Source organism: Aptenodytes patagonicus, chromosome 3, assembly GCF_965638725.1.
Source record: "Aptenodytes patagonicus chromosome 3, bAptPat1.pri.cur, whole genome shotgun sequence".
Classification (NCBI taxonomy): Eukaryota; Metazoa; Chordata; class Aves; order Sphenisciformes; family Spheniscidae; genus Aptenodytes; species Aptenodytes patagonicus.
The window spans coordinates 130,294,895-130,309,061 of NC_134951.1; the positions used below are offsets into that span (position 1 = coordinate 130,294,895).

General features: G+C 43.6%; 2 protein-coding genes across 7 annotated transcripts in view; both read right to left on the reverse strand.

Moving 5' to 3' along the window:
* Positions 1–2,038, reverse strand: part of EML6 (EMAP like 6) — a 120,313-nt gene extending 118,275 nt beyond the window's left edge. For both annotated transcript variants that reach the window (XM_076335200.1, XM_076335199.1), the window contains exon 1: positions 1,812–2,038. In XM_076335200.1, the coding sequence (XP_076191315.1) occupies positions 1,812–2,008 (197 nt within the window). In that variant the 5' untranslated portion in view covers positions 2,009–2,038. The remainder of the gene's footprint in view (positions 1–1,811) is intronic.
* Positions 2,039–12,538: 10,500 nt separating this feature from the next.
* Positions 12,539–14,167, reverse strand: part of SPTBN1 (spectrin beta, non-erythrocytic 1) — a 136,427-nt gene continuing 134,798 nt past the window's right edge. For all 5 annotated transcript variants that reach the window (XM_076335209.1, XM_076335205.1, XM_076335206.1 and 2 more), the window contains one exon: positions 12,539–13,963. In XM_076335209.1, coding sequence (XP_076191324.1) covers positions 13,748–13,963 — 216 coding nt within the window. In that variant the 3' untranslated portion in view covers positions 12,539–13,747. The remainder of the gene's footprint in view (positions 13,964–14,167) is intronic.

Below are 14,167 nucleotides of genomic sequence, written 5' to 3' on the forward strand. Positions count from 1 at the left end.
TCAAGACACCCGCTGATCTGAACAGGTGGTTGTGAGTTTTCTTTAAAGAGTAGAACAGGCATAGGCAGCGTCGAAGTACAAATACCAGACGCTCACATTCTATTCCTGTTGTACATTCTAAATGTGACACTGCCAAAAGCAGTCTCCTCATATGAGATGTCTTAAAATAAAAGGTGCAAAAGTTGTACAATACAACTGGTTTTGGGAGGGAGGTTTTGTCAACTATAACAATCAGGACATTTTTTCCTCAGCTGATGGAATATTAAAATAAAAAGAAGAAAAAAAAAAAAAAAAGAGAGAACCAAAGCATCACCATCCAACCAAAAACCAGGGGATATATGTAGATAGGTAGTTGTGTCTTGACAAATTATATTTCTAGTATTTAATGAGAATTCAAACATAAGCTCAGAAATATACAACTCTACATGGATTACACTTCACATTCCATAGAGTATCAAAATTTATGTCCTTAAAACAAGGAAAACTTTAATTTCATGATACTGCAGACACATCTAAAATACTCATTCTTCTCTGAAGGATCTGAGCAGCCAAGCGGCTATTTAAATAGCCTTTTGGAACTGATAATACCTTTGAAACCAGAATGAACTTTCATGCACACCCACCGTATTTCATGAAGTGCTACTGCTTTAACACATCACAACAGGGAGGAGAAGAATGCTACTACTAGGATACACAGCAGCCAGAAGCTCTCACTGGGGAGAGTGGATGGTTTTCTGGAAACAAGGCTCCAGAATGATTACATGACAATTATGTGGCTTTGCTACTGAGTGTCAAAACTCTGACTTCAGCAGATGTTTCCACACTACTACCGCACCATGAGTCACCTGGGACTATTCTGGTTTCACATCATCAAGAGAATGCTTCATTCATGCTGAATTAGGTGAATAGGGAGGGCAGCAGTTAGCTGTGCTCAGAGGAGTGTCATTACCATGCAACATCCTTTATAAGGATATTCTAGGTTCAGATTTCTGTCATAAAGCAGTAAAAACAACATTAATTTTCTATTTTACTGATGTAAATTTCTGTATTTTGGACAAATTTTTTAAAAGGCTACCTTGAACTCTGTAACCACGTTTTTATCGTGTTATTTTGTGAGGTGCGGTAAAATTAATAATTCTGTAAGACAACAGCATCAATTAAACCCACTTCTTAGTATTTGAAAGAAAGAGACAAAAAAATTGGTCAGACCAGGAGCAAGACCTGTGCTTCTGTAGCCATCTTGCACCAGCACAGTTGGGATTTTTTTGGCTGGAGTACAAACAGCTAAACTTGATTTTGAGTGAAATTTTCCAGATGATATGAAAAAAAAAAAAAAAAAGATTAGTTTGACCTATGAGCCAGATTTATGACACTCTTGTGCTGGGATTTGCTGAGTGTAAGGAGAGCTACACCTGCCTTCTATAAGACATCAGAATCGGAGAGCTAGGGTCCCAGCACTGGAAAGATTAAGGTGCTGGATCCGTGATTTTGCAGCACTGTTGCACTGAGATCTTCCCGATGCATTTCCGTACTGAAACGAAGTGCTCTGCTTTTGGTGCAGTGCAATAGAAAAACTTACCTTCTCTCTTATTATAGCAACATTTTGAAGCTTTGCTACAAAAATAATAATAACAGTATCCAGAAACCCAGCTTTCACCTAGACTGCTGGTAACAAATCTGAGCTGCTTTAAAACGACGGGTACAAGCTGAGCTGTGAGAAGCAAGGAGGGGGTATTCTGCCAGCCCTACATTCTCCTCCCTTCCCTTTAAACCCCACCCCACCCCACCACCAGAAAAGTCAGCCCCCTTACCTGATAATATCATCGTTGTGCCCGAGGAAGAATTTCTGGCTGTGCTCTCTGGTGTTATAAACCACGCCGACTCCAGCCACGAAGTAAACCACCTCCTTGCCTGCCGTGTAGTACAGGTTGTTGCGGCACTGGTGACCCCTGTACCCGTAAACCCACTCCAGACGGAGCTGGCATCTAGGAGCTGTCCGATCCGCCATGATAACCAATCCCCTCTCCCCACAAGCACGCACACAACCGAGCGCTGCCCCTCCTTCCCTGAACTCCTTCCCCCTTCAGGGTTTTCCCCTTTAAAACGTTAGCGGTCCCTGCCCAGCTGCCGAAGCTTCAGGTGGCACTTTGGAGCGGCGATCTCAAATGGAAAACACATTCGCGGATCCGGTCTGCCGCCGCTCTCGCCGCTGCGCTGCCACCATCATGCGCTGCTGCCGCCGCTGTCCAGGGCGAGCAGCTGCCGCGTCCCCGCCGCTGCGCGACCCGGGCAACTTCTTGGGGGAGAAGGGAGATGACAAAAAGACACCTACATAAGCAGCAGACAGGGCTTTTTGTTTCCGAAGGCAAAGTAACTTCTGTGCGTCACCACCGCCGCCTGCCAAAGGCTCCCTGCTGCCTCTCCCGTATTGCTCCTTCTTGGCTTCCCGCTAAAAGCCTCCTGGGTGCGCTTCTTTTTAAGATATCTACCTTTGGGTCAAAACTGAAAGAGAGAAAACACAAAAAAAGTGTTTTTGAACTGCTGAATGCGTGTGTATTTAAAAGGCAAAGGGACTACTTTGATGGGGGGGAGCACTCTTTGGACCCGTGCTGGGGCAGTTCTGAGCGGTCTAGGGTCTTCTAAGCCTTTTCGGGAGGATCCAATGCTCCGAGTCTTCATATGAGATACTATTGAAAGAGGGGATTCGTATACACCATCCAGCATAAATATGGTGCTATTAGCCCACCTTTCCTTATCTCCCAGCAACCCAAAACTTCCTCCTTTTGGAGTCTACAGCAACTACGTAATTAAAACAGTTTTGCATTCCCATTTTTCAGTCACAAACCACTCCAATTCGCCATGAAGAAGCGGGGGCTTGTGTTTTTGTTTACCGTCATCCTTTAGAATGATATTCCCGAGGAACACATTTCCTTGCTTGTCTCCTGCTTTTTCTAAAGCAAGGTTTGTATTGTCATTATCGGTCGGGCGTGGGTGCTGCACGTTGTTTGTGAGAAGACATCCACCACTTTATAGTATCACCCGACAAGAGACCAAACCCAACCCTCCAGAAACTCGGCCACAACCGCCGGGAAGAGAATGCTAAAATCAGAGGAGCAAAACCAAAGACTCATTCATAGAGCACAGTGCCAGATGGAAGAGAAGAATAAACTACCCACTGCAAGGCGAACCCCTTTACCTTTCCCCACACAACGCGCCTCACATTCGCTGTCCGCCCAAACGGAAGAGCGGCGTGTTGGTACCGGCTTACACGGACGCTTACAGCGCCGGCAATACTCCCCGGCGTCCCCGGGACGCAGGCAACATAACCCGCAAGCGATACAACCCGCCCTCGATGAATTAGGCTCCACGCTCGAAGCAAACCTCAGAGTAAGACCTGGCATCCCACCCAGAGCCAGTCTCCAGAGGGGGGCATCGTCCCCCGCGGCCCCCAGGCCAGCAGTCCCTATATCGCGGTCAGCCGGGCGCTGCCCCGCAGCCAGGCTGGCCAGTCGCCGGAGCGACGTCCCCGCCGGAGCGGGCGAGCCGGGCGGCCCCCCCCCGGCCCCCCCGCGGAGGGCGGGCCTCCCCCCGGCGCCTCAGCGCCGGGCACTGCCCTCTCCCCCCTCACGGCGCCGCCGGGGGGACGACGCCCTGGGCGTGTGCGAGGGGCGGAGGCGCGCGCCCCCCTCAGCGAGGTGGAGTCTGGGGCGGGGGGGGGGGAGGCAGCGGAGGCTCGGCCGGAGCAGCAGCCCCTTCCCCGTGCGCACCGGAGGCGGACGGAGGAGGCAGGCGGCGGCGAGAAGGGACGGCGCTTCCCTGAGACGCCGGGGCGAGCGAGGAGCGACCCCACCGCCGGCGGGGACCGGCTTTGGCTGGCAACCGCGGCGCTCGGCCGTCCCGCCCCGGCCCTCGCGGCGCCTCACGGGGATGCGAGTTCTGGCGGGCCGCCGCCCGCCGCCCAGGCGGGAGGGGTGACTACGGCTCCCAGGGTACCCCGCGGCGTAGGAGGCGACGCGCCGGGCGGTTGCTGTGGCGACGGCTCAGCGGAGGGAGCCGGGGGCGGGCGGCGCGAGGCGGGCGGGCGGCGCGAGGCGGGCGGGCGGCGCGAGGCGGCGCGAGGCGGGCGGGCGCGCCGCCCAACGGCCGCCCGCGGCTCTTCCCGCCCTTTCTGAGGGCGCGGCCCCGACCGGCCTCCGCCGCTGAAGCGGCTCCGCGCGGCGCAGGCAGCTACCTCGGTTTCCGTTCAGTCACACCGCGGGCTGCCCCCTTCGCCCGCTCCCGCCGGCAAGCGGAGAAGGGGCGTCAGGCGTCGAGTACACGTTCACCCCGGTCCTCCCCTCAAATGGCGCAGCTTGCAGATTTACACGGTAAAAACCATCCTTCCGCTTTTCCCGTCCATAATTGTATCCAAAAGTCTCACAAGGGCTTAGGAAAATTAAGATACAACAAAATTAGCCGATCCTTTCTTTGCAGTCGGCTTTTACTGCATTGTTCTTCCAGCAGTTAACCTGGCAAGTCTTGGCAGTCACGCACCAAAACACACACCTTGTTCTGTCCAAACATACACAGCCATTAAAATGATAGTTTGTTGTTGCCACGCACGCAAACCATTACTACAAAAGCCCTTTTCAAAAGGAATGATAACTGAACATAGAAAACAGCAAATATATTTACGCCTGGGTGCTGATGTCCGCGGTTTAAAATCTGTTGGGACAAGTCCTTTCCCTCGAATTGATTTCCCTTTGGTAATACGCCAGGTCTTCAGGACCGAACGCGTGGTACACCTGCATAAAAATACCTTCTCTTCCAGCGGTCCCTGAGGAATGTGGTTGCAAAGACTTTTAACGCTGTTATTTACTCGTATTAAAGTCAGTTCTGCACGTAATTTGAATGCTTTTAAAAGCTGTTTAAAATATTTCGAATTCATATAGGGTGTAGCATTTGCTTGAGTGCCTTTGTGACTATCTCCCACTCGTTTAGATAAATAAACTTAGGGACTTTGAAAATTTCAGTAATATGGAGTTGCTAAACCAACCCCCTCTTCCCACCTCCTTTTAGGTAACTGTTTAGAAAATGTGTTTAAAATAATGACAATGTATTTAACTTTTATCCTAAAAAAACTCTTATGGGTTTAAGATGCTTCATTTTCTTGTATTTTCTTATATTTTGTTGTTACAAAACTTATTCTTGGAAGAACCTTGTGATGCCCCTGAATAAACAAGTTAATGTTTCTTGTCTTAAGAGCAGATAGTTTAATATTGACCGCGAGTTTCTGTCTGATAAAGCTTGTCCCGAAAGATTTCTAGGATCGACAGCATTAATAATAAGGTGATACATCATCTCTGAATGTCAAACTGCTAAGCTACATTGTAATTAGGAAATAATATTTGCACTATAGGCATTAATTCAAGATAACGGAGTCTTGACATAAATATTTTGTCACCCGTGGCATTGTCCATTAGGTATGTGATTGGTAGGGTTTTAGTCATCCAGCACGTGGGTAATTATTTACACCGTTCTCTTAGCGTTACTTTCCTTCCATCACCAAAAACCTGCTAATAAAATACAGCTAGCGTTTTGTTGACTTTCAATCTGCTCACCTCTCTCCGCAGGGTCACTGTTGGACTTGGCTGGTCCCACTGATGCTGCTGCTGCAGTGAGCTGCAGGTAGGTGGGCGCTTTTTTTCTCCTAGAAGAGAAACTTGATATAACCTCTCACGTTCTTGTATATTCATACTCTTTACGTAGCCTCAGAAGGGCAGGAGCAAGAATCGCTTTAAAGCAGCTGTGTGTCGCGTTACCCACAGGCACACAAATCCACTTGTGCTGGAAACCTGGGTGAAGTATCTTCATGTAGCTGTGAAACAATTTCGATCTCATTATTTCATTCTTGCCTGCTCTGAAACATCAGAATGTGGAAAATCGTTTTGTCAACTAGGGGGTGTGGGTACCTAATAAGACTTGCAATGAATTATTAATTCTTCATCCTTCCTCATCTCAGTATTCAATGGAGTAACTTCCATGTGATCTTAGCTTTATTTTTATGATTTGTTACATTATATAATTCTCATTAAAAAATTAATACATATGACAAATAGGCTCTTCATCTACTCAACAAGGACAAGCAAAAAACTAGTTTCAAGTCTCTGCTTGGCTGTCACCTTTCTGTGAGCAACAGCGGTCACTACGAACTTTGTATTTCATCCTTCAGTAAACCTTTGGCATATTTTTTTTTTTCTTTGTGATATTTAGTAGGGTCAAAGCGTGGAGGCATTAAACAATAGCCATTGTTTTACTAAAAATATATCCTCAGTTTGAGAAAAAATGGTTTGTTATAAATCATTATTGTTATTGTAATGAGGTAGACTAGTCATGGACCAACACCCCAAAAAACCTGAAAGAAAAACCTTAAAACTAAACATGTGGAACAACAAGTTCAGTTTCGCTTATTTTCCTATAATCCGTACTCTCAAGGATTTTGTGAAAATTTTTTTGGTGATTGAATTACCTTTCATGGTGAGTTTTTTGTGTATCTTTTTCCAATTAAAAAAACCCAACACATCATTACTTTCCTACTCGGAGCTGTCACATTGCTAAAAATATCCTCAATACTGCAACCTACCGTTCGCTGTCAGTACAACATAAATATCACTGATGCTTTCATGTTTTCTTTTTAGTGTTAATACCGGGTATAAATCTAACTGAATGTAATTCTTGAGATAGAGGCCCAATAACATAAGCTTTATTTTAGATGGGCAGCTGTAAAAAACGTAAATGGAATTCTGGAGCCCTCAGTATCACAAATGTGAGGAAGGCTGTGAGGGAGCGATACAAACCAAGACAGAGTGTGAACCTCAGTAAAAAAGGGCATTTATGTTCAAAAAAGGGTAGTCTGAATGTATTTCCAATTTAACATAACTCTTGTAAAAATCAACACTTCATATTTAAGTATTTTAATGTATTTAATATATTTAAAATTGTATTTAAGAAAATAATTAAAACATACGTAAAAATTTGCAATAGCAGCACCATATTTCCTCCCCATTGTGGCAAGGAGCCTGTTAGCCTAGTCTAGAACATATACCCCGTGACGTTTACTTCTTCTTTTGTTTTAAATGTTAAAACAAACTAATGTAGCATCTTGTACGAGTAGCACCTGAATGACAGTTACCACACTCGCTCTCTGCTGAAGGGACCATTCACTGCTGCTGGGGTTTTTGAGGGGTTTGGTTTTGGGGTTTTTTTGTGGGTTTTTTTTGTTGTTTTGTTTGCTTGTTTGTTTTAAAGCACGCCTTGTAGAGAAGATGCCAAAAAGCACCACATCTCAAATTAACTACAATCCTCTGATGTATCCTACCCACTCTATACATATCTAAGAGCTGTGATTAACAATGAACACTGAGGTTTTCCCTCCCAGAAACATCTGTGTTATGTCCTAGATCTTTCCTACACAAAATGCCATTTATAACTCATATTTCTATGGATGAATGTACAGCAGATGCACAGAGATGGCATATTAATTGGTATTTCAAAATTGGTACCGCTTATTTGAGCTGTAAATAATTTTTTAAATTATATAAAAGCTGTAAGAACCTGGGGGGAGGGATCAGAAGCAGGAACTGTGATCTAGTTCTGTTTGTTGCCTGGCATTACATTAATCCAATCCTGATTGATGCCTCTCGGTGATTTTACAATTTAACTACAAAATAATAACAGGGGAATTGGCTCTAAGCTCTTATTCCTTGTGGGCGGAAATACTGATTTGCATTGATGAAATGCTAGGATCTGGCCAGAAATAGTGTTAGGGGGAAAAAAGAAAAGAAAAAATCGAGTCTTTTCCATTCTCAAATGCAAAGCAAGCCCATTTCTGAACGATCGGACATACCATATTCTTTCAAACCCTAGCCTGGAGAGAAAGTCCTTCTGACCAGCCATAATACATTTGTTTTGCCGCATGTCTAAGTGCAGTCCAGGACTGCCATGTACAGCAGATCGATAAAAACCATCTGTCTTAGCCTACTGTGCTCATTGCTGCTCAGAGCCCAGCGGTACAGAGTAAACAGCGTGGTCCGCAGAGACCCAGCCAGCCTCCGAAGCAGCCTGGTTGAGCCCGTCGTACCTCTGCATTGCTAACCCTCTGCAAGCCACTGCCGTTACCTCCTGCCTCAAGGGTCTCCCAGACCTAACGGGAGACCTAACCTCTAACGGGTTACTGCCAGCCTTTATCCAGACATGCATTTAGAGCTGTCTTGCTGTAATCTTTTCGTGGAATCTCAGTGATCAATTTAAAATTATTATCACCGTTGCAGAGATGTTGATCTTCCCACAGGAACTGCTCTCATTTTTTCTGTCACAGCGAGGATGGTGGTGTTCCCTCGCCTTTCAGTATCCTGGCTGCCATACTCGACTCGGCTTCCTTCCTGTGATGATTCATCTGAGACATGTCTAAATCTTGCCACAAGTTTACGTAACTGTTTTAAAATCTGACTTTTCCAAGTTAAGAGAACTTTCATCCAAGCTCTGAGCTCTCTTGAGTGCACAAATAAGACTTGATTATTCAGGTGGCAGTGGATCCGTCGCAGCCAAGCATCTCTCTGGATAGAGTGACCTCTCATGGATAATGCTGGCACTCTGTGAACAAGGGAAGTTTTTTCTCAGCTAGGTGTGGGAGTAAAAGAATAGCAGTATTAAGAAGAAACTAGTAACAAAATTCATGTTAGGCCCAGGTAACTTCTACTGCTGTAACATAATGAACCGCCACAGCATCTCATGAAACAGTTAAAGATTATTACGTGAAATTCATTAATATAAAAAGTAAATGATACTTCAAACATAGAACACCACGTGTAATGAAACTGCATTGTAGATGTGATGTTCACAACCACCAGGCTGATCAGGATGCTGAGCTTAAGCAGCAAGGGAACATTCAGTACGAAATACACACTTATGCACAAAATCCTTCATTCCATACTTTACAGAATGAATTTGTATTTTATTGCAAAGTAGACCACTTTAGGTCTCCCAATACTCCGTTCTGGGACTCTCCTGCAGGTGTGATGACTGGGAAGCCCAGGCTCTCCCCCTCGGCTGCTCCGTGCTCCGGGTGCATGCTGCATATGCTGCATTATGACACACTGCAGATGTGACCACGTGGGCTTGCTGAAGCGACTCCGCTGCCTCAGCTACACCGAGTGACTCAGATGTCAGGTGATGGCACACGCAACTCATCTAGATTTGCTTCGACAGCATTAGCACATGTTATAAGACATCTCAGCCCGCTAGGCTGTTGTTAGAATGCAGAGCAACGAAGGGTACAAGCTGAATTAGAAGCCAAACCTCTAACTCTCATGCTTTTTGCATTTAATTGCTATATGTTGTAATATATTTCTCTTTATTCGCCCCCTGTACCGCAGCATTTACAGTACCACCTTGGGGGTTTTTTTTATGCCTTATTTGCACTTAATCTTGTTTAAAATCCTTTGAAACAAAACCCAATAATCCACCAGAACCAGAATATTCATTGAATTGCTGTCACAAGGCTAGAGAAAAACGCTTGACAACAGGGGATAAATTCCATTCAGCAGTAAGGAAGGAAATAAATTAGAGTCTCAAGCGCTGAATACTGACTCCTCAACTAGGCCCTGCACACCCGTAGCCGTGGGGACAATTCAAATCCCGATGCTAGTCTCTGCTGCATTGAGAACACAGTGCTTTCTTACCCCAGTTTTGTTCTGCTTGACCTCAAAGCGTACCTTCCCGATGACCAGGACGCGGAAAAGCAAGCTGAATCCTTCTTCCACTTCTGCTGGCCGACACCTCCTGTTCCTCCATTCCTCCTGTTGTCAGGATGCGGCTGTATTGTTCAGCCCATAGGTAGAGCTGTAGTGTCAGAGAGCTGAATTCTGCTTTCTCCAGTAATTTAATTCTTAATATTAAGTCAGTCATTTAGCACAGCCTGATTTTCTGAGGTTTTGGGTTTTTTTAAATATAAAGGACTAGTGTTTGTTCCCACTGATTGTGATCTAAGTTTCTGTATTTATTCAGCCATCTGTGATTACTCAAGGTAGAAAAAAACAAAATATCCACAAAAAAGCAGAACTGTATCATACCTGCAAGTTATTTATTACAAAAGTATATTCTTAAAGACCCTCCACGTTTAAAGTCCATTCTCTGTGAACTCAATCATAAAAAAGAGACCACGGTGAAGTGAAAAACTGTCTAAAACAGTATTTCACAGGAACAGAGATTAATCATACATTTCTTTTACTTCACCATTAATCTTCCTCATACAGAGCACAACCCTACAATAGAACGTATTCTCTATGCAGAACAGATGGATTAACAGATTATTTGCATCAATCTAAAAGAAAGCCCTCCCACCCAACTCATGCTTAACTCCTGTAGCTAATGAGTTTGGGGGATTTTTCCCTCATTGTACTTAATTCATCGGGACATGGAAAGGACCCTTCAAGCGCAACTCTCTGATTCCTTCTCAGCTTAGAATGCAATACGAGGCTCCCACCAAAGAGGAAAAAAGGAAGGCAGACTGACCTGACTAGAGGAGGATTTCTCTTTTTTGTAACAGTGACAGCAACGTAGCTGAAAAGTGGTTGGCTTTAATTAATTGCCTTTGAAAATTTTAAGGTTCAACTTCTATATTACTTTTGCAATGTATCTCCAGAGGAAACATAAACAACTTACATATGGGTTATCTTACAAAACCTGCTAACAAAGGAAACTGCAATACAGTGTTAAACTGTACTACAAATCCCCACTCTTCAGTGTGGTAACCAGAAGGAATGTAACGTTTCATCTATCGAGGGGTCTAACCACGTTCAGCGGTGCAGCTCAGAAAGCGATATAGCCACCTCTGCAACAGTTAACACCGGTGGCAGTGACAACCGCCTCCAATTTCAGTCCTGTTTCCGTCATCTATACTTAGTCTTTCTTCTTCCTCTGATATTTTCCAGCAGCCCCTTCACATAATCCAAGAGAGATTCCCCCATTCTTTCTCCCTTCTGCAACTAGCACACCAACCTGACTTTTCTGACCTGGCTTTGTCCGAGGAGGCTCTTCCTGACCCACCAAATCTCTCTGCACGGAAGCTGCACCCTGACGGTCCAAAGGGGAAAACAGGCAAGGCTTACTAGAACTCACGCTTGTTCCTCAGCAACTTGAAATCAGTTCCTAAGCAGAAAAGATTTTTATTCAAGTAGTTTTCAGGAACAACTTGCAGTTAAGAGGCAAGACAAAACAAGAAAAACAATTCTGAAGGTGTTGTTCAGACACCTGTTCAACCAGGACACTACAGGATTACACACAACAGGTAGTCAAGATCAATCTGTTAAATTACTCATCGTAATAGCTTAATTGAAGTGACAAAAATGGTAACAACATTTTTATGTACTTTAATCAACTAAGAAGAATGTTTCATATTCTCTTCTAATGTTAAACCTCAGCTTTTTATACCGTATTAAATTTTACATTTACAAGGCTAGTGGTATCATCCTACATTTTACTAATAATTAGACTGGAACAACATAGTATTACAGGAGTAAGAACTCATGTGCACGAATATTCCATTGTTTAATAACCCAAAACTTCAGAAACAAGAAAAACCCAGAAAACACAGTATACTCCATGAAAAGAATTAAGACACTGTATTGGTCGCATGTTCAGAAAAACGTGGCTTGGAAACACACTAGTTTGCAGTTTATCTGCCTTCCATCTAAAATTAGATTTAGTGTATTTTAATAATCACACCCCCCCCCCCCCCCAAACCAGCAGGTTCCTTACATTTCATTGATTTTAAAACTTCTAATGGCTGTTAGGGCTTCTTGGAGCTATTCCTTTTAGATGGTTCCCTAGATGGCATCCAACCTAAAGAAAATTCTGAAAAGATGCTAGTCTTTGAAACGCTGACAAGGTAAGGAAATAGTGAGCTTTGGAATCACCTTAGCTGCATTAGATGTATGTCATCACAGAAGTGCAATGGTGGCTGTACCTTGAGAGAGGTATGTTTAAAAAAAAAAAAAGACATAAAAAACCCCAGTGAAATTAAACTGGGCAGGACAAGTCTTCAGTAAATGATAAAGTTCAATTACTGCCTGATTTACTGAGGACTTCAGCACTTGAGCAAAGGGTAGGCAGAAAGTTGGAGAACTAAGATTACTTAAAATAATGTTCTTTTCCTGCAAACTAGTACATGGATATTTACCTCAATTGGGTAAGATGCTCAGGTAACTCGTTCAGTCGCCCTAGCCTATGCTTATGCTTACTTCCTCCGATTCTGCTGGACTTATTTCTCACAAAAAATATCTACGTCAAAATATTTTACGAAACGTTGATTTAATTCCTTCCCTCTTTATTCTTTGGCACTTAATTTGGGGGGCAGGGTGAAAGGGCAGGCGGGTGGGAAATGAAGGGAGAAGGAAGGTAGAGAAAAGTGGAAAGAGAGAAAACAACTATTTCAGTATGAACTTTCGCACAAAAAAATGGAATTACATTTGAAGGCATTGGTTTCAGTGCACAGGAGAGATGACATTTTAAAATAACTTTATTTTTGATCCTCTTTCAAAATTATGATTTAACATCGTCAGAAATGAAATAAGAAACTTAACCAGCATATTTAGTTTTAAAAGCATTTAATGACATAGCATATATTTAACAGATAGGGTAAAAGTCTAGAGGTATAGTTCGATACAACTGAAAGCCAGTTCCAGTACTACTCTTGACTACAGGCCCAGTCATTGAAAGTTCATTCCTATTAAATGTAATTTTTGATTGTGCAGTAAGATGGAAATTTTTCATTACAATAGTTACAGTGACAGAGAAATGCACACTATGTATCAAAGAGCAAGGTAATGTAGCAAAATTATAACACACAGTGCTGCAGCTGACAAGCAAGTAACCATTTGAGTAACATTACTTTTCCAGTAAATGCTTCAGTTCCACTTTTACACTTATCAATGATTTTAAAGGGTTTATTATACATCTAGTCTTATTATACTTTGTACTAGAATTATCTGAAACATACAATATAATGTATTTCAGCAAAAAAAAAAAATTTGAAATTACAGATTATTTAAAACTGTATCAGCCTGCTAATCCACCTTGTACACCAACATTCTCGTCTGTCGTACTCGATGCAGAAAAGCTTCAGGTTGTGTTAATAACCAATGCCAGGATATAAATGGTTTGTCCGTAAGTTAATGCATACCTGCACTCTGTTACAGCAAAGATAATACACTATCATTTTAATAAATGTTAGAATTGTAATGGGAGGCTCTACTAGTCAAGACTCAGCATAACAACCTTAAATGGAAGTGAACGTTTTTGAAAATTTGTACATTGGTTTTTGATGTGCACAGTAGATTCGAAAGCACCGCTGCCTTGCATACCAATAGCACTAGGAGTGGGTTGTTTTCCAAGACAGCCTCACAAAATTGAGGAACAGTTTAAATATTAAGATCTAATCTACATTAACTTCATTTAAAAAAAAAAAAACAAACAAAACAAACCCCCAAAACCTGGTCCTCCCCCTCCTACAGAAGCTGCCCAATGCACCTCATACATTTGTAACTTTAGATTCTTTTTTGTTGGCTTTTTATTTTAAAACGCTCTATAAATAAAAAAATGTCAATCACATTGAGGAACATGAGGCACAGAGAGTAACGTATTGGTTCTGAGCTCGCATGCTGGAATTCCACTGGAACGGTCAGAGAAGTGCAGTGTGTGGAGATGGAGTTCACTTCTTTTTACCAAAAAGGCTGAATCTTTTCTCTTTGTCTTTCTCTTTGTCTTTCTCCCGCTTGCCAGGGCTGGACTCGCTGGTTATTGTGACGCTGGCAGGCAGGGTCTGGGCACGGCTGGAGGCTGGAGTGCTCTGGGTGGTCGGGGACACTTCGATTTTATCAGAAGAGATAGCTGATGTGATGGCCTGAATCCACGTGTTCATCTCCTCCTTCAAGAAGCCCCAAAGGCAGAAAGCTGTTACAATCCGTGTGTCACACGCCCTCTCTAATTCACTCAACATTGTGGAAGGGGAAAGGATAGAAGTGGGACACGAAAGGAAATGCGGTCCTAACTCATCATCTGGCACTCCTCTGGTTACGCACCTGCAGAAGACGTCTACTAGAAGCTGTACCTGAAAAGCCCAGCTGCCCTG